At 31.5% G+C, this 19,238-nt stretch overlaps 1 protein-coding gene across 1 annotated transcript; it reads right to left on the bottom strand.

Annotated features, from left to right (window-relative positions):
• Positions 1–5,813: 5,813 nt before the first annotated feature.
• LOC105326841 (uncharacterized) lies at positions 5,814–17,000 on the bottom strand. Its single transcript, XM_034473641.2, has 20 exons — positions 16,334–17,000; positions 15,367–15,489; positions 15,020–15,205; positions 14,576–14,645; positions 14,294–14,376; positions 13,518–13,706; positions 13,004–13,228; positions 12,648–12,767; positions 12,398–12,565; positions 11,990–12,072; positions 11,601–11,760; positions 11,454–11,524; positions 10,864–11,017; positions 10,614–10,783; positions 10,289–10,403; positions 9,977–10,163; positions 9,623–9,692; positions 9,031–9,254; positions 8,624–8,900; positions 5,814–7,960 (listed from the first exon to the last, which is right to left on the bottom strand). Exons 1-20 carry the CDS (start codon positions 16,557–16,559, stop codon positions 7,130–7,132), a joined length of 3,732 nt encoding a protein of 1,243 aa, XP_034329532.2. The 5' UTR covers positions 16,560–17,000; the 3' UTR covers positions 5,814–7,129.
• Positions 17,001–19,238: the final 2,238 nt, after the last annotated feature.

Raw genomic sequence — 19,238 nt, forward strand, 5'->3', positions numbered from 1 at the left:
ATTCTTAATGTGCTGGGGTTTTCAACAGAGTGCTGGATAAGGAAACACCAAAATATTTGTGTAAAGAGTAAATGTTATAGGGAACAAATGATATTATCTTCTCAGTGTTATATGCACTAAGTATTTTGATATTATGCAATTTGCTTACAAATAAAGCAGATAAACCCCTTGAGGACACCTTTGTGTATGTTTTCTTATTCCCCAGTGGAAAGGACTTCAGCATACACATGAAAATCCACTTTGATTGACGATTGTGATACGGAAGAATAAAATTATATGTAGAAAAAATCGTCACTCTTTTTATACAATTGTTTTCATTACTTTTAGCTGTGAATAAAGGCTGTTTGAAAAATAACTAACTTTCAGTTTTTAATTAGAATGTCATATTTTTTCTTAGATGTGCTGTACATGCATAGATTTTTTTAACAAAATACCTACCTATTATTTATTGTTGTATACCAGACTTTGATTACCTATTAAATTCAACAAAAATTGGTGGGTTTTTTTTTACACAAGAAGGTCTACCGCTTCGTGTACTAATGTGTAATAAGCTTGTCTGAGGATACATCATTGACCCTATAACGAATGAAACGTAATAAGATTAATCTTTTGATTTCAACGTAGTCACAAATAGATTAGAAATAGAAAACTTAAACAGAAGGCGTATAACAGTCGTTTTATACGCAATAAATAACAAATCCAGTATTCGTTTGAATGTACATAATAAAACAAATGACAATAACAAACCGTCAACCATCTCAAAAATCCATAAAAGAATACAAATTCAAAGCAGAGCAACACGAACCTCCAAAAAGATAGAGGTAGAATCGGGTGCCTACGAGGAGTGAGCATCTTCTGCTGACAGTTAACACCCGCCGTGTGCTCTTTGTAATAATCGGAAAAAAATGGAAAAGTCTGTAGACAATTAGGTGATTATGGTCTAACAATTAGTACATCAGTCAGCATGGAGCCCAGTGAAAGATTGTATTTGTGTTTGTATTTATGTATTGTTTACAAGAAACCTCCCCCTCAGCCTGGTAGCCATATTGGGGCACTTAATTTTGATAAAGGTGAGAAATTTTATTGAGACTGGACACATCTCTAGCAGTTGAACAAACAAATGTAAATATGACGTCAAAATCGACATGTGTTTAGTCTTTGAATCGAAACCTCTTTTTTAAACGATAACACGTGTATTAATAGAATTTGATTCACAAAGATCTCTGAAGGTCATTCAACCATATACAATATTATTTAATGTTTAAAATAAACAATGATTTAGGACTCATAATAAAAAAGGTTTGAAATATCGCTCTGCGTTAACAAGCACATTATGTTGGTCTCAAAGCAGAACTATAAATTCCTGTATGGCAAACACTATGAGAAGGATTAAATAACCTTTTGTATTTTTCAAAACGTTTTTACCCAAATTGACTGTGATCTGGCACACGACTAGGGGTCGAGAGGGTTGGAGTCCTATCCCAAAATCTTCAACATATTGACAAGCAAAATGAAAAAAAGGTAAACCAATATAGACAACTCCGATACTCTTTAACAAAAAGACAAAGTAGACCAAGGTCTCATTTATTTTCCTACCTGGTGTTTTTTATATTATGGTACAATGCACATATATATATGCATAAAGTATTATACACAGAGAAACTATTCATAGCTATTTTGCTAAGTGGACAATATTTTATAGCAAAGTCAAAATTATCAGTGTTTCACATTTTAATTGATTATTTATAAGAGAGAAATTATTTTGCTCTTTTAGAGCACATGTGAAGGCGAACTAGGAATATCAAATTATTAGAACATTTTTGATACTTTAAAGATATGCCTTCATAAGTTACCTTATAGTAAGATCTTTATTATCTATTCCTTTGTGTGTGGACTGTAACAAAATCAAGGATGGTAACTATTAAATAGAAGAGAGCAGACCGGGATTCACAAGTTTTGAATATATTAGCCCTTTATATTTTATTTTCAGTAAGATATCGTATAAAATCGATTAACAAGTATGTGTATCATTTAATTGATATTCACATACCTCATTCGTTAAAAAAGGTGCTCCTTTTAAAATTAACAGCAGGGTTTACTCCCTGAATTGCATTAAAATTAATGTTCAATACGAAATTATTAATTTTCAAATTATATTTCTAATAAGGTTGGAAAAAGGGGTCTATAGTGTCTGTTGTTGTCTATGTAGAAACACGTGAGTTTAGTAAATAATCTATGAAAAAATATACAGAAACCAGGACCGTTGCCTATTCCCTTAATAATGACTAAGAATTTGATATATATGGAACGCATGATCTTACGTCCCATCGCATTGGCGCACGTTCAATCGTCCGATCACCTGGTCTCTCGCGTGATCCTTTCGCATTATCTTTCAACGGTCGCTTTCATTGTACAACAGTCGCATATAGACGCATGATATATTGCAAGATTTAATGCGTTTACATCGAACAACGCTCGCTTAGATCGTGCGAATTTCACACGAATACTTTTTTGAAATGCGATCATTTCGGCAACATTTTACGATTTATATCTAATTTTATCGGTCGCACGAATATTCAGTCGCTTCTGCTCTTGCGCCAATTGTGAAAGAGGCTTTAGCTTCGCACGAGCTCTCGCATACGATGCACGAGCTCTGACACACGTTGCACTAGCTCTCGCATTTGTTGCATGCGTTTTAGTTCTCGCATCAAGTCTCCTCAAAATAGTGGACATGGACACTTTTCAGACGCGACCGAATGCGATCTAAATTATCGCAGTGCTAGTACGAACGTTTTACAACGTTTTGTGTACTCGGAAAAGCGATGAACGATTTTTAAAGGTCGTAAGATGAATCGATGTGTTTATGCTTGAATTTTGCTATCATGAGACTGTTGCTCAAAATGTCTCATGTAATCTTGCATCGTTGTACTATCATAGCGTGACTTATCAGCCTCAATATGCCATGCTTTGCCACTATTATATGTACCCAGTATAAGAATCACTGTTTCAGACCAAAATTGACATTGTACATTTATTACAAGATGGTGAGGAAAATATGAAGATTCATTCCCTCAAGAAAAATTATACTAGTACTTCCCGAGGGAATTTTTTTTTCTGGACGAATAAATCTTCATATTCCCTAAACATTAATGCAATAAACGTTTTATTATACCAAACAACACATGATTACACAAAATTAGTTGATTTCTAATAATTGTTTGACTTATTAATAGCAATAACGTCGTGATTATTTAATTTCCTCTGTTACTGTCTCACTTTTCTTTCATAAATCATACATATTTAATATCAAATATTTTTAATTTTATCATATCTGTCTCCATCGTATGCTCATATCGGCTTTTTCATTCCTATGAAACCGCCGTCACGGGACTTTCTCGTCCCATCAGATAAAATAGAAAAGTCATATTGAGGTATAATAATGAATGCTGCTGCATATTTGTTTCTTCTTTGGCGGCATTTTCTCTCGCTTTCAACTATGTCTACTGAAGAGTCAAGGGCGTCGGAAATGGGCGGTATATACACCCCCTCTGACTATGGAACGCCAAATTCACATATATTCAAATATTTGTACCTATCTTCAAATAATTGTACCTATCTTCAATTAATTGTACCTATCTTCAAATCATTTGAAGATAGGTACAATTGAATTAAAGATAGGTACAATTATTTAAAGATAGGTACAATTGAATTGAAGATAGGTGTAAATAATTATACCTATCTCTAAATAATTATACCTAGATACAAATGAATTATACCTAGGTACAAATGAATTATACCTAGGTACAAATGAATTATACCTATCTTCAATTCAATTAAAGATAGGTTCAATTGAATTATACCTATCTCTAATTCATTTGAAGATAGGTAAAATTCATTTAAAGATAGGTACAATTGATTTGAAGATAGGTTCAATTCAGACATATCTACAAAGGATTTGAAGATAGGTACAATTCAATTATACCTAGGTTCAATTCGTTTTGTGTATTGTTGAAAATAATGAACGCTCCCTTGAAGTGACGTAGTTAGGGTAGTGACGTAGTTAGGGTCACTATACACCTAAATAAAAAACTGGCTTCATTTTTTTCCATAATTTTATCAAAGAATGTATAATTCAGTTGATAATCACTCTATTTATTAAAGCGGTAACAATTTTAATAAGTTTTTGTTTGTTTTAAGGCTCAATCTTTCGAAAAGTTGACAAAATCATATTGCCTATTTTATCATCCCGATCCCGATTTTATTTCTAAGTCACCTTTCTTCAATCTTTTTTTTATTTTTATTATTTATAAATATATAAAGGTGTTAAGCAGTAATGTCACCTCTGATTTTTTTTATAGATCTTTAGGACATCCTTTTTACACTAGTGTTTCAGCATTGAAAAATCAGTATAAGCTCTTTAATTATTTTATAAGATTTTTTTTATGCAATTTTCAGAGAAATTAATTTTTTTTTTTTTTTTTTTTTTGTTGTTGCAAATTTGGCATTTTATGGTTTAACATTTGCCGTTAATAAATACTTAATATAAATATTCATTAGAATATGTAAAGAAGGCCCAGATAGACATTTTAATTTTAAATATACAATTATTTATGAAAATAAAACACTATATTTATTAGATTTTTAAATGATGCATTTCATAATAGCAGATTTTTAATTTTAAATCATCTTATTTACAAATGAAACATTTTTTTTTCATTTTTTATGAAAAAAAAATCATAAATAATTAAGACCTGATATTGTCCTTTCAGTGCTGAAGCCATAACTTTATAGGAATATTTAAAGATCTATGAAATAAACATTTGGATGTGGCATCCCTCCTTAATAGTAATACTAGGGCCCATATTTGGATACTAGATGTAGTAGATACATGTACTATATATCTTTTACAACTGTATCTAAAACTGATAAATTTTCGCGCCAGTTGTGACGTAACGGAAATGACGTACTATACAGGGAGTATTCATTATTGCCAATATTTTAGTAATTGAAGATAGGTTTAATTCAATTGTACCTATCTTCAATTCATTGCATTTGTACCTATCTTCAAATCAATTGTACCTATCTTCAAATGAATTAAAGATAGGTATAATTGAATTGTACCTATCTCTAATTCAATTTGAAGATAGGTACAATTTAATTGAAGATAGCTACAATTGAATTGAAGATAGGTACAATTGAATTGAAGATAGGTACAATTATTTGAAGATAGGTACAACTATTTGAATATATGTTAATTTGGCGTTCCATATCTGACTCGCATGAGCATTCGTTTCATGGAGCGCATAATCGCACGTCCAATCGCATTGTCGAACGTTCAATCGTCCGATCACCTGGTCTCTCGCGCGATCCTATCGCAAAATCTTTCAACAGTCGGTTTCACTGTACAACAGTCGCATACAGACGCTAGATATATCGCAAGATTTAATGCGTTTACATCGAACAACGCTCATTTACATCTTGCGAAATTCGTACCAATACTTTTTCATATGCAATTATTTTGGCAACAGTTTACAATTCATATCTAATTTTATCGGTCGCACGAATATTCAGTCGCTTCTGCTCTTGCGCCAATTGTGAAAGGGGCTTTATATGACTGTTGTTACAATTCACTTCTTCCATAAAGAAGCATATTTTGTCCCAAATGCTTTCATACTAATGTTTTATAGAAACAGTTTTTGGAAATATCCAAGTAATTAACATTTAAACTGAATTGAAATAAAATATGTTGAATGATATGAATTTAAACAAAAAGTATTTTCTAAGAAATTGTGTAATGGAATGAAAACACACACTACTATTTTGAATATTTTAATACATTTAAAACTGAGCTGAATGTGCATATGTATCATCAATCATTTGCATAAATTGCATAATCATTGCAAAAACGTATATGACGAAATACATTTGAATGGATCTGCCCCTTTACATTGACTTATTTCGTAAATATATGTATATGTTGGAGAAGCTGTACAAGTTCAATTGTAAATGCAATATAAAAATAAAATATGTCTTTGTAAAAATGCTATAAGATCTTTCATTTTTTTTTAGAAATAAAATAATTTATTATTATTACATTATTCTTATAAACATTTTCTTAACATTGCAAATTCTAATAACTTGTAAACTGAAGCTAAAGCAATAAAGTTAAGCTAAAGGTACCTCAACTTTTCGAGGCTTGCAATAATATTCAAAAGGCAGTGTTAGTCTTCCTAAATGTAATATCATAATTGCCTCTTTTATTTTTTAAAATACAGGTAATATCTTCTTCAAATTTACCATGCAGGTTTGCTGAAAAAGGCCCTAAAAATGAAGTACCTTTGCCCTAAGCGATATATAATTTAAGGTAATGAATGATTTGCGTGTCTACTGTTGAACCCTATCCTTCGTTAATGAAGACATTTCTTTCGGTTGTTGCAAGTAATAACTTTATTCCTAGATTTATATTGATTGCTTAATTACTGTTTTATCCACTTTACAATTGCACTATCAATGTTAAAAACCAACAACTACTTTTATATTAACATTTAAAAGTGATTGGAATTTTGATTTTAAAAATGCCTTTGTTAGGTATTGTTATGATATGCTTGAAAGCTGTTTTATTCAAATGCCCTACTACAATTTCTTAATCATTATTTCCTAGATTGTTTCTTGATATTAGTTCATATTCAAATTTTAATCACAAAATTCATAGGCGAAAGAGCTTAAGGTTGTCCGATCCTCAGTCTCAAAGTATTTTTTTCACCAAAAAATTATTGCAAATTTACCTACGATGGATATAATAAAATATAATAAACAAATTGAGCCTGAAGAAAAGTACCGGTACATAATCAAGTGGCTCGAACTCTTTACCAACATGTAATTAAGTTGTAGTTCTTCGTGAATCCACTACGCTAAGCATGTAGTTGAATTAACACTAGAATACTAATTCAAATTGTTGGTATAAAGTCAGATTAATGGTACGAATAAAAGAAATCCGCATAATTTAGAGTTTTTGAACATCGCTTAGGATCGGAGATCGTCAATGCTTTTTATTCTAGCTTGGCAAATTTTACCATCACCTATTGTATTTAACATTAAGGTTCAGTTTCAAAGACTTATAAAGAACGTTTTAATCTTGGGATTTGATTTCTTCAGCTAGATTTTGGTCTTTGTTATTTACATCTACCAAATCAACTTTTTCTTCATTACGTTCTTTAGAGCTTGCGTCTGTTCCTCCTTTGTCTTTACCAGTTTGTACAACTTCAGTAGCTCGACTGTTTTCATTATTTTCTAACTTATTTGTGGGGCACAAATTATCTTGCGACACTTTCTGACTATCCAAATTGTTTCCTTTTTCTAAGTTAGGATCCTTTAAACCATTTGATTCTGTACTAAGGCATTCTTTTTGTCCAAGGTTGCTAGACAATTCTCGTTTGTTGTCTTCTTTAATTTTGTCTCCATCAATACTATCTGACGATACCGGTCCGGCTGTAGCAGCGTTAATTGTTTCGGAATCTGAGTTGATTGATGTTACCTTTTTATCGTCCTTATTGGTGTCTATTTCTTTGTTTACAGTGCCTGAAGTTTCTGCCTCAGGAGATTTGTTCTCTGATGTTTCCGATTGTTCTTTTGTGAAATCAGTATTAACATAGTTGCTATTGTTTCCATCATTATTTTCTATATTTTCACTTTTCTGTAAACTAGACGAATTTATCTCATTTTCAGTCGTCACATGATCTGCAGTATGCAATTCATGACATTTATCTAACATTTCGTTGACGTCAGGGTCGTTTTCATTTTTAATTTTCAAAGTTTGATAGCTTAAAAACGCAACAGGGTTTTTAGGAAAGGTTTCTTTTTTAATGCAGCAGATTATCCATATAATGATAGCTATAAGAGTTAACCCTAGGAAAGTAAACCCTAACGCCATGGCGATGTTCCTTGTTTCGTTGGTACCAGTCTAAAACATAAAAATAAATCATTAAATATAACTATTTGCAAATGCAATGTAATGTTTTACTTAGCCTAGAAAATTATAACATAATAAAAAATAAATCATAGAACGGATTAAAAGAACATTATACTCTGTCCCAGGCTCTTTTCCCGTCACCTTTTGACTATTTTCATTATAAATACACCTATCTACAATGTATGAATTAAAAAATGTTCGATATCTCTGTTGATATGGTTTCTTTTTCTACCTGAAGGTATTATTACCGGTGAAAACAATTCTGATTTATTTTACTCATTTAGAATTTTGAAGCAATTGTGCATTATTCCAACATAATCATTCCGAAACTTTCCTGAAAAATTTCCGACTTCTTTTTGTTTTCTTTAAACTATATTCTTCGACTTATGGAGATGGATGCGTATCAAAACCAATCAAAACTTAAGACTTTTTTAAACGTAGAAAAGGAATATAGCTTGCAAACCAAGAAAATTCTTTAAATTGACATACCAAAGAAAAAGAAGGTTAAGAGAACCTGTGACAGAGTTTTCTTTTGTATGGTAGATTTTGTTTTAATTGTTGAAGATAACTAATATTAACATTTTTTGTGTAATAAAATGGTGTTTTAATTTTGTATGAATACAGTAATACGATATTTATCAAAACATTACTTACCTCTTCATTAGACCCTGCAACTTTTTGTTCGTTTGTTGTCGTTGCATATTGATAAGATGAAGTTTCTGCAACAGTTGTTTGTTTTTCTATCGTTGCTGTTGTTTGTTTGTTTGTGGTTGTTGTTGTTTGTTTGTCTGTGATTGTTGATAATGATGATGATGATGATGGATATTGGACTATTGTTGCAGGTTGGTCCGAGACAATGAAACTACATTCGTCGAAATTTCCGTTAGAGTCGATGATGGTAAGGACAACAGTTTGAATACAACAATGACCACTGAAAAACATATTACAGTATGTACTAATTGATACATGCAAAGCAAATTGGTTAAAAGATACATTGTATAATTTCAGACCCGACGTTGTGTATAATTTTAACTTGAAGAAAAAAGAAATTCTTTTTTTACCTCAGTAATATTGGCACAGCGGAGTTTGCGTCTTTTAAATCCGTGTGATTTAAAATTACTTCGTTAGAAGATACTTTAATGACTGATTCGTTGATGTTTCCCGATGAAACTTCGACTGATCCTGTCCAGTTATAGGAAGTACAGTTATCTGTATTCAGCGACTCTGTCGGACACGTTCCGGGATATTGTTTGACTATGCAGTTTGCAGATTGCGTGTCCATAACCTTAAAGAAAAATAATAAAAATTAATAAAAAAAAAAAGATTATTTATCATAAATGCAATTATAAGAGACTTAATAAACTGGTAGGATTATGACTTGATTAAAAGTGAGTTTTGTTTGGTTGGTGGGTTTATTTATAATCTAAAGGTAAGTGTGTTATTCTACTGAATCGATAATTAAAATGCTGGTATTCTGATGAATCCATAATAAGAAGGCAAGAATGTTATTAAAATGAATCTATAATTTGGATGGCTAGTTTGTTATTTTAATGAATCCAAAAGTAGAAGGCTAGGATGTTATTTTAGTAAATCAATAATTCAAAAGATATGATGTTATCTCATTAAATCGATGGATGGTAAGATAAAACTTGCAGAATATCGCCTTGTTTTTGTCTGAATGGCACTGGTGAAGTTTCTTCGGGTTATCGAAAAATGTAATATTCTGAAAAAGATGATACAAGAAAATATTATATACAAGACATTAAAACTAATTCATTATTTAATAGTAATATAACCATGGTATTATATATATATATATATATATATATATATATATATATATATATATATATATATATATATACGACCTTTTTGCAACAAGAGATACGAGGACACAGGTCTGAGGGCTATCTTAAAGGGATTTCACTTTATTTGAGTTAATATCTTTTATAATCAAGATTCATTTGATCAATGTTTATGTTGTCATCAATGTATGATTCGACTTACAATGTTTGAAGAGTTACTGGAGTTACCATAACATCATATCTATAAATCTGCTTGCTATCAAAACCAACTTGGTGTACATCAATGTCTTTGTTACCATCCGAAACCGAGATGTCGAAATCATCAAAGTTTTCATCGGTATTATTTAAGGAGAAGGAAATGTTGCTTGTCTTATTAAGTCTCAGATTTCCTGAAAATAAATCAAGGAAAAAATACTTACAAAGATAATGTGTTTTTTTTAAAAGGAAATCTAAAATAATATGTTGTTTTGCAAAGATGTAAAGATTTCAGGCTTACTGCAGAAAAAAAACTTACCAAACAGAGGAGATATGTCAAGTTGAACGGAGACAGGCTTGATATTGAATAATCGTGTCCGCAAGAATGGGTTCCCTTTAGTATCATTACCCCGTATTTGTATATATGAAAGGGACTATAAACAGAAAAATAATGCATTTAATGCATTTAATAACAACTTCTCTTATTTGGAAAATGTATTGACATAGCACAAGAACTCATGTGCTTCTTTAAAAAGAAAAAAAAAATCCCGTTCATTTTTTAATGATAAAAGTTTGAAGATGCTTATTTGATGTTGACAATTCAAAATCAATCAAAGTTATGACAATTACTCCTCTTTCCTTACCTTATTAGATGGAATAAAATCGCCAGTGTATCGAGTAATCCCGTCTAAACGCACTCTAGTAACGTTAAATTCAAAAACGTTCGTTCCGCTGCTACACAATAAAGCAACCTTCGAACATGTGGAAGTTGAGTTCAGATTTGGAATATCAACAACAACCGAATATTGTTTGCCTGAAGAAAAGATAACGTTGATAAAATGCAGAATATTTAGAAAAATAACATGAGGAATAAAACAATTAAAATAAAAGAACCTATTATCGGATTTCCTGTTAACTGATAAGAGTTTCCTCCTGGGCTTTTTTCCAGAATACTAGCTGAGAAATCCATTGCACTTAGAGCAGTGACGTTAACTGTCCAGGAGTCGGTTCCATTTTTCTGAAGCTTCCATTGTCCCGATTCAGGATTCTGTAAATGAATGAAGATGAATATGTGCATTGAAGCGTAAATGTCACTTATTGTATTTTCATGTTAAAAAATCATGCATACACACAATTTTGAAAACTCATTTGTTTTGAAAGACTTGAAACACATGCTTTTGTAATGCTTTTGGCAAGAAACAATTTAGATCTCCTTAATGATTTTTATTTTCTAACACGATCTTAAATTTATTCATTATTTTTGCCAATAAGCTAGTTGTCAGGCGAGATGGTATTTCAAAATTAATTTTGTTATTTTTAACTTAAAAAACAGAATTCTTCATCAAACTTTTTATCAAAGTACCTTAACTATGCTAAAACGTCAAAAAAATTTAATTCCATTTAAAGTAGTCATTCCACTGATGTCTGTCTATCAATCGTTAATAACTAAGATTATCCCGTTTGTCCAAATTAAATTTACTCACCAAAATCGAAATTTTTGAAACATTGTTTAATAGGTTAATTTCTTCATTTTCCGATAATGACACAGCTATACCTGAAATTATAATGTTAAGTCAGTGAAATGGATACAAATTAATAAACTCTCCAAATTTACTTCATAAAATCCATACCATTTGGGTTATATAAAACGACCTCGGACATCGACGTTACAGGTGTAACGGTAATCACCAGGGTCTTGGTGTATTCATCAACAGGTATTGACCTGTTCTGCGTGGTATTTGCTGGCATCTTAAACCATGAGACGAAAACATTCGAAGATGGTAATGTTTCCTTTAAAAAAAACCTTTAATGTTAGCTGTGTAGTCACACTGTCCTTATTTGTTTTCATTTTATCTTTATTAATATTATCTTTTTTAAATCCTAAAAATTATTTCAAATTGAAACATTCTGAGACATTTAAAGAACTTCTAAAGTTTTCTGCTTCTTCCTAATAAAATCAAATTAGTTGATTTTAGATTTAATGAAAAAATGAAAATGAATTAAACAGGAATTTTAGAACCTTGATTTCAGTTTCAATTACTGTCTGAACTTCGGATGTATTCCTCTCAAAAACTTTTCCGCCTGTTTCCTTGGCAATGGCCGCTTTAAATGGACAGTTGTAATTACATTGCAATTAAACTTATCAAATCTCAAAAAGCGAAAAAAAGTACATACATGTACATTTGTAGCACAAATATGTCTATGATATTTTTTTACATTATATATAAACTTGAAAAACCAATAAAAATTTTAATTAAAAAAAAATATCAGAAAAAAATATGTTGTCAAACAAATATCAATGTATTTCACAAATACTTCTGAACTTAAAACAGATATCATTCCAAATTTAAGGAGTGCATGAGATTGCTAGTAGAAAGACACACCAAAATACAAAGAGAGTAAAAAAACAACATAATTATATGTTTACCGTATACGTCCTCTTGTGGTTGTCTGGAACAATTTCCAGTAAGAATATAAATAGGGATTAATTTTTTTGCCTTCAGTCCATATATCACTTCTTCTTTCAATGAAGCGTTCGTTTCCCTTGCATAAGTCAATATGTAAATTTTGGAATTGTTGTTAGACAGTTCTATGCCTGCAATATCAATTGTTACCTATTTACATCTCTTAACCATCGGGTAAAATTGGTCGGTATGTTTTTAATCTAAGAAATTTACCTTTACGTATTCCTATCATGGCATATTCCGCACAGTCACCTCCACTACTACCACTGAAGTTACCAAGAACTGATATCAGAGTCTTCAAGTCGGTTGTATTAATTCCAATCTTCCAGTTTTCTGTCGTATATTGACATTATTTATCATCGCTACGTCACCTTTTATTTCATATACACGCTACAGTTGTCTTCGTACAAAAATGAAATTGGAACATTTATTTTTTTGTTTTTGTTTTTATCTTTTTAATATGAAAATAATTTTAGACACTTTGTGTTATGAAAATTAATTTGAATCTGGAATGAATCAAATCAGAATATGCATAATATAGGTGAATACTTTTAAAAATGATAACATACCTGAATCTGAGAATATAACCGTAACGTATCTCTTCGGTAAAAATTTGGAACCTTTGGTCTCGTTTACTATTTTCTCTATTGCCTTTATGATCATTAAAATGTCAGCCTTGGAACTCGCGGCATCAATGACAAATGTTAAGGATGTTTTTGCTGTTTCTTCTCTTGAGCGAATACCAAATATATCTCGGAAAACTTCTGAACCAATAAGCTCAAGAAGTCCCGTAGCTAAATTAAAAGAGTAAATAATTGAATTTCATTCGATTGTGCAGTTTAGCGTTTTGCATGAACATGATTTGTAAAATTTTTCGTCGTGAGTGCATGCTAAATGTACAATTAATAAAAGATATTTTCCCTTTGCGAACATTAATAAATGTGCTAGGATAATAAAACAGAGATAATAAGAATTGTGATAACAATGCTTATAAAAACGTATATAGATTTATTTAATATTTATTCATTTCATGGATGAGATTTAGGAATGGTTTGAAATAATATATCAAAGATATATTGTAACCTTGATCAATTAAGTAGTATTCTGTAGCATTCACCGCCATTTCCGCTGCTGCGCTGTGGAGATAGCTGTGGGGAGCCTCGTTTTGACTTGATCTTCCTTTATAAATACCACCGGTAGCGGTAAAAGTTCTACTGGAATCATCTGGTGTTCCGTGGCTGCATTTACCATTTATTCCATTCAGGTATCTTACTGTAATTAATTCAAAGACAATAAAATAAAAAACTAAAATAAATCATGGTATTTGTAACAACAGAGATGCTTTCAAGTATTGTCAATTCATTTTTCCGTTTTTAATGTTCATATTGCTTTAGTAAGGCATTTCTAATAGTCAACAAAAATTTGAGAGGTAGTCATCATGATAAAAGCAATATAAAGAGCTCATATTTTTTTCATGTAAACAATGCCCATGTCATATTTTTGATGAGCTCTGTATCTTGCATATAACTATACAACTGACACTCAAATTTTAGTTGATCATTAGAAATGCATTACTGATGCATTGTAAACAATAAGAATAGAAAAATTAAACTTGACCAAAATCGCGGGACCATGCCCCTTTAAAGGAAATCCACAAATTTAAAGAAGAATTACACGACCTAATGATACAGAAATACTCGAATCAGTTTGATTCAATACCTCATCTTCGTCCATCTTTGTTAAATATTACAACCTGTACATGTACCTTACAAATTTTACAAACTAAGCACATTTTTGTTGTCCAGATAGCTTCATGAGAAGCTGCTTAGGTATGAATAAATAAATATGAGAAGACTCACCTGGCTTTGTAATTATTTGACCTGATCTGTAGCCACTTGTCAGGTTTGATCCAATTATAATGTTGTTTTCGCACTGTTCTATTCTGTTGAATAAAAGAAAAACAGATGACGTTTATGTACAGATACGCTGATTTTATTTGCATTAAGAAGAGAACCTAACCTACGTTGTATAGACCTATATATCTATTCAAAGTCTTGTAAGCAATGAATGAATGAATGAAAAACCAATACGATATTACAATAATTTCAAGATGGTGATAGAAATCCACTTTATTTTCCTACCCATTCCCACAATTAGTACACGTATCCTCACTTGAGTCAGCAACTGCCTTTAAAATAACCTTGTCTTGTCCTGTAAATAACAATTTAAAGAGTTTAAACATATAAATAACTGTTTATTGAACAACGAAATAAAAAACTCATTGTGATTTTCATTATGGACAGTAATACATTAAGATAATAAATTGTAAAGTTTCTCTAGAAATAAAGTACAATGCAGAGATATCCTTGCTTTCAATGACAAAAACTGTTTTAGCCTTTTTATTTTACCACAGAATATCTGTTCCCAGGCAATGGATTTCTCGGGTTTAAGTTATTTAACGGCTCATCTACTTATTATGCCACTTTATATCAAAAAGTGATAACAAAAAAACACACGCACACGTATTTTTGATTACTTCATCATTATGACTAAAATGAGATAAATGATCGAGTTGTAAGAATTACCAAAATCTTCGTAGATTGTGTCGTTTCCAAATAACTCAATCCAATTAGTATTGCTGTAGAATTCCTGAATAATGTATAAAATAGTAGCTACGTCCTCTCGAATCAATGAAATATTGGATTTCACTTTCGCAGTATTCTTTGAAAAATCCACGATCCTGTTTCTTATTTGCTTAATGAGTATGTGAGCTGCAAAGAAAAAAGTATCAAAATGATCAAGGCATCTAATTTCTTGAACACAACTTCGTTTTACATTATTACAAATCATATACTAATATATCAGTAAACTTTTAATATTGGTAATGACACAAGCCTAAAAAAAATCCAGACTTATAGAATGATTCGTATACCCATTTCAATTTGCTCCCCGTTGACGTGGTATTTTGAATCGATTGCACGCTCTGTTTTAACAAGACTCTCATAGCCGCTTATTTCATGAATTATCTGAATGAACCGTTGAAAGGATTCTTGGTCTACAAAGTAAACAATTAACAATGACAATAATTACAATGTTTAAGAGATATCTATTTTAGCAAAATATTTAGATATGTGACACTATTTTTATTCTCTAGAGATGTTTTAAAATTAATTTTCAAATACTCAAAGACACGCATATTGTAGACTCTTTCGTTGTTGACGTTTAAAAGAGAATAGACGGGATGTCAGTGATTTATATGAGGCGTTTCTTAACGACGTTTACGCTTGCACGCTGGATAAAATTGTTTCACTAACTAAACAACAATATTCTTAAATAACAAAGTACAGTTTAGCGTCTTTAAAAAATACTCATTGCATAATAGAACAATTGCCTTTGCAATAACTAATATCAGTTAACAACAAGATAAAGATTTTGTAGAATTTACAATTGCCAATATGTTTTTTGATTTGAACCTAGAGAGAAATAAAAAAGTTCATTTTCTGTTTGAATTTTTTAACGAGTCTAAAAGTCATAATTTTAACGTCATAATTATCACCGCATGCGCTTATGAATTGACGGTTGCATCATCATGAAAACGTAAAAACATGATTTGCCTTTCTCAAACGGTAATATAAGTAATAAACAGCAATGGTAAAAAGTTCACCAGAATATGAACTTAATTAGAAATTGGCCAAAACCTCTGAGAAGCCATTTCGGCTTCACAGGCTTTGATCACGTGACTAACCAAGTTTATATCCCTGGTGATCTTTTTAATTTGCTGGGTTTTTTTCTTAATCATGTTCAAACACATATTCATATTATTAAAAAAAATAAAGAGACCTCTATGATATGATATTTTCCATTTAGCCATATGATTTAATCTGGTAATAAAATCTTACCTGAACCAAAATAGTTGTAAACTTTAAGAAACGGTGATTGTTCGGTATCATTTACCAGCTGCATCCTATCCAAGAATTTTGCAGTGGTTCTAAAGATGGCGTCCATTGTGATGGCACTATGTGACTTAGTCTCGGTTTCCGTTGGTATCTCATATGCCGGGAAACTGAGAGTAGGCTCGACATTATAACATAGAATAACCAAAACAGTCCACCCATGCATATACATGGTTAGTTAAACGCTGTTGTGTCTTAAGAGAATTTTCCTTGATCTAACGAAGGTAAATGATTTTTCAATAAAGGAAGTTTTATACAAAGTCGGTTAAGATTGGTAAATACTTCATGTCCATATAGGTAATATTTCGTAAATATTGCAACTTATCCTCCAATGATAATAGCGCAAATTTCTAACTTCCCTATTTAATGAAATACATACCTGCAAGTATTTGCTTTTATTTCCCTTAAATGTAAAGTAGGGCTCTTTTGATTTCCCTGATCTAACAAACAATTATGCAAAATGTACACAAGATATTTTGACAGATAACCATACATAGTAAAAAGAGAGAAAAAGTGTTTGGCTGTTATTATAGATGTAATGATACACTTTGTCATGCATACAAAAGTATGCGAATCATAACTAATCCTGAAAGAATACAGAAAATTTTGCTTATGAAATATTTCCTTTTTACAGTTCATCAAATCAACTTCCTTGCAATCCTTAATAAATCCTTAAAATACATGTACTTTATCCTGTATCTATTCAGCATCCTATAATATAACAGACACAAAGGCCAATAATTTGGCAATACTTTAAATCAATCTAAGGAAATCATAGTTAAATTCTTCTATTAAATCATCAGAATATGTAACTTCATAAAAATTTTCGCTGACTTTCAAATACTAGTATAAATTTATCCCTTATTTTGCAAAATAATTATTCATGTTAATAATTAACAACGTTTAATTATTCAAGCATTCCTTGGATCTCAGTCACAAGAAGCATACGCATTTGTATGTGCATATGCAGATCTAGATCTGGACTGAAACCAAACACCCAGGAAGAATACAACTACATGGAAGTAACCTAACCAACACAACGTCATTTACATATCTTGGAAGCATAGTTACATCAGATGGGGGTGCAGACAAGGATATAAAGGCCAGACTAAGTAAAGCTAGGGGTGTTTTCATGAACCTGGAAAACATCTGGAAAACACATGACATCAATAGGAAGACAAAGTTAAGATTCTACATCAGATGCGTCCTGTCTGTCCTACTCTATGGAGCAGAATGCCGGAGAATGACAGAAGGTGACATAAACAGGCTCTCCAGTTTTCACAACGGATGCCTCAGAAAGATCATGAGGTTTTTTTGGCCTAATAAAATATCAAATGTGGAACTTCATAAAAAGGCAAACAGCGAGGACATGACATCTCTGTTAATAAGACGGAGGTGGCAATATAATACTATAGGGAATGTGCTAAGAAAAATTACCGACAACATCACAAGAATAGCACTGCGATGGACACCAGAAGGGAAAAGGAAACCCGGTCGACCCAAGAACACCCGGAGAAGGACCGTGGAAAAAGAAATGAAGGAACACAATAAAGCCCTATATCATCCTTTCATAGCAAACTACCACACTCACAAGAAAATCACTGTATTTGCATCCTAGATAGGGAATCGTAAATCATGAAGATACGGACTTCAGGACATGCATGTGAAACAACAAATAGGTGTTGGTATATTTGATTTTGAACATTTTTTAGCTCACCTGAGCTGAAAGCTCAAGTGAGCTATTCTGATCACATTTTGTCCGTCGTCCGTCTGTCCGTCCGTCTGTCCGTCTGTAAACTTTTTACATTTTGAACTTCTTCTCTAAAACCGCTTATCCAATTTCAACCAAATTTGGCACAAAGCATCCTTATGGGAGGGCGAATATAAATTGCAGAAATAAAAGTTTGATCTGTATTCAAAGCGGAGAAAACCTTGAAACTGTAGAAAAAGGGGGGTGCATTTTTAAAAATCTTCTTCTCAAGAACTACCGAGGCAAATTCAACCTAGTTTAGCATAAATTATCCTTATGGGAAGGAAAATATAAATTGCAAAAATTAAGTGGTAATTCTGTTTCAAATCTGAGTTATTACGAAAATAATAATAAAGGAAAGGCGTGTTTCAATCAGTTTAATAGCTTCGGGTTCGGCATCCGGTAAAATGATTCCATACTTCTAAAACGAGGTTCTTTGTTTAAAGCAGCCATGACATTATACGAAAAAGGGTCGATTTGACTATGATGAATTTGCTTGTTGTGCAACAGTTCGCGTATGAAGGGATATTTTGAAACATACAAAATATATTGGTGCCGATTTTGTGAAGTAAATTGAGGCTAAATATTTCAATGCGTTGGCAGCTTTCACACATGACGTTGGTGTTTGCTTGTTCTGATTTTCGTTTCGTTCTCATTATGCTTTGTAACCTGGAAACTATCGTCTGTATTTCGTGATTTTTACGTATCAAATCAAACAGAGACTTCGGTAAATCAAACAGTTAACTGTTTACCTGCGCAAATTAAGCAAAATCGGATGTAGGGGTACTGAAATACAATTCATTCTATCGGTAACTCGGCATTATCTTTTGCGTAATGGTACATGTAGATTAATGCAATAGGTTTTGTTGAGATGCTCGGCATTTTCTCGAGTTTATTCAGTTTAAATAGAGTTTGATATCGCTGACGGAAATATGTAGGTATATACATGTATATATATGATTCATTTCGAAAAAATAAATTGTGTTCTTTATTTGTTATACATGTAGTGCATGTATCTTGTGTTTAATTGTTTACAATTTCTATTTACTAACCATATTTGAATGTTAAGCTTCGAATTATAAGCAAGATACAGAGATTTGC

This window comes from Magallana gigas, chromosome 5 (assembly GCF_963853765.1).
Source record: "Magallana gigas chromosome 5, xbMagGiga1.1, whole genome shotgun sequence".
NCBI classification, from domain to species: Eukaryota; Metazoa; Mollusca; class Bivalvia; order Ostreida; family Ostreidae; genus Magallana; species Magallana gigas.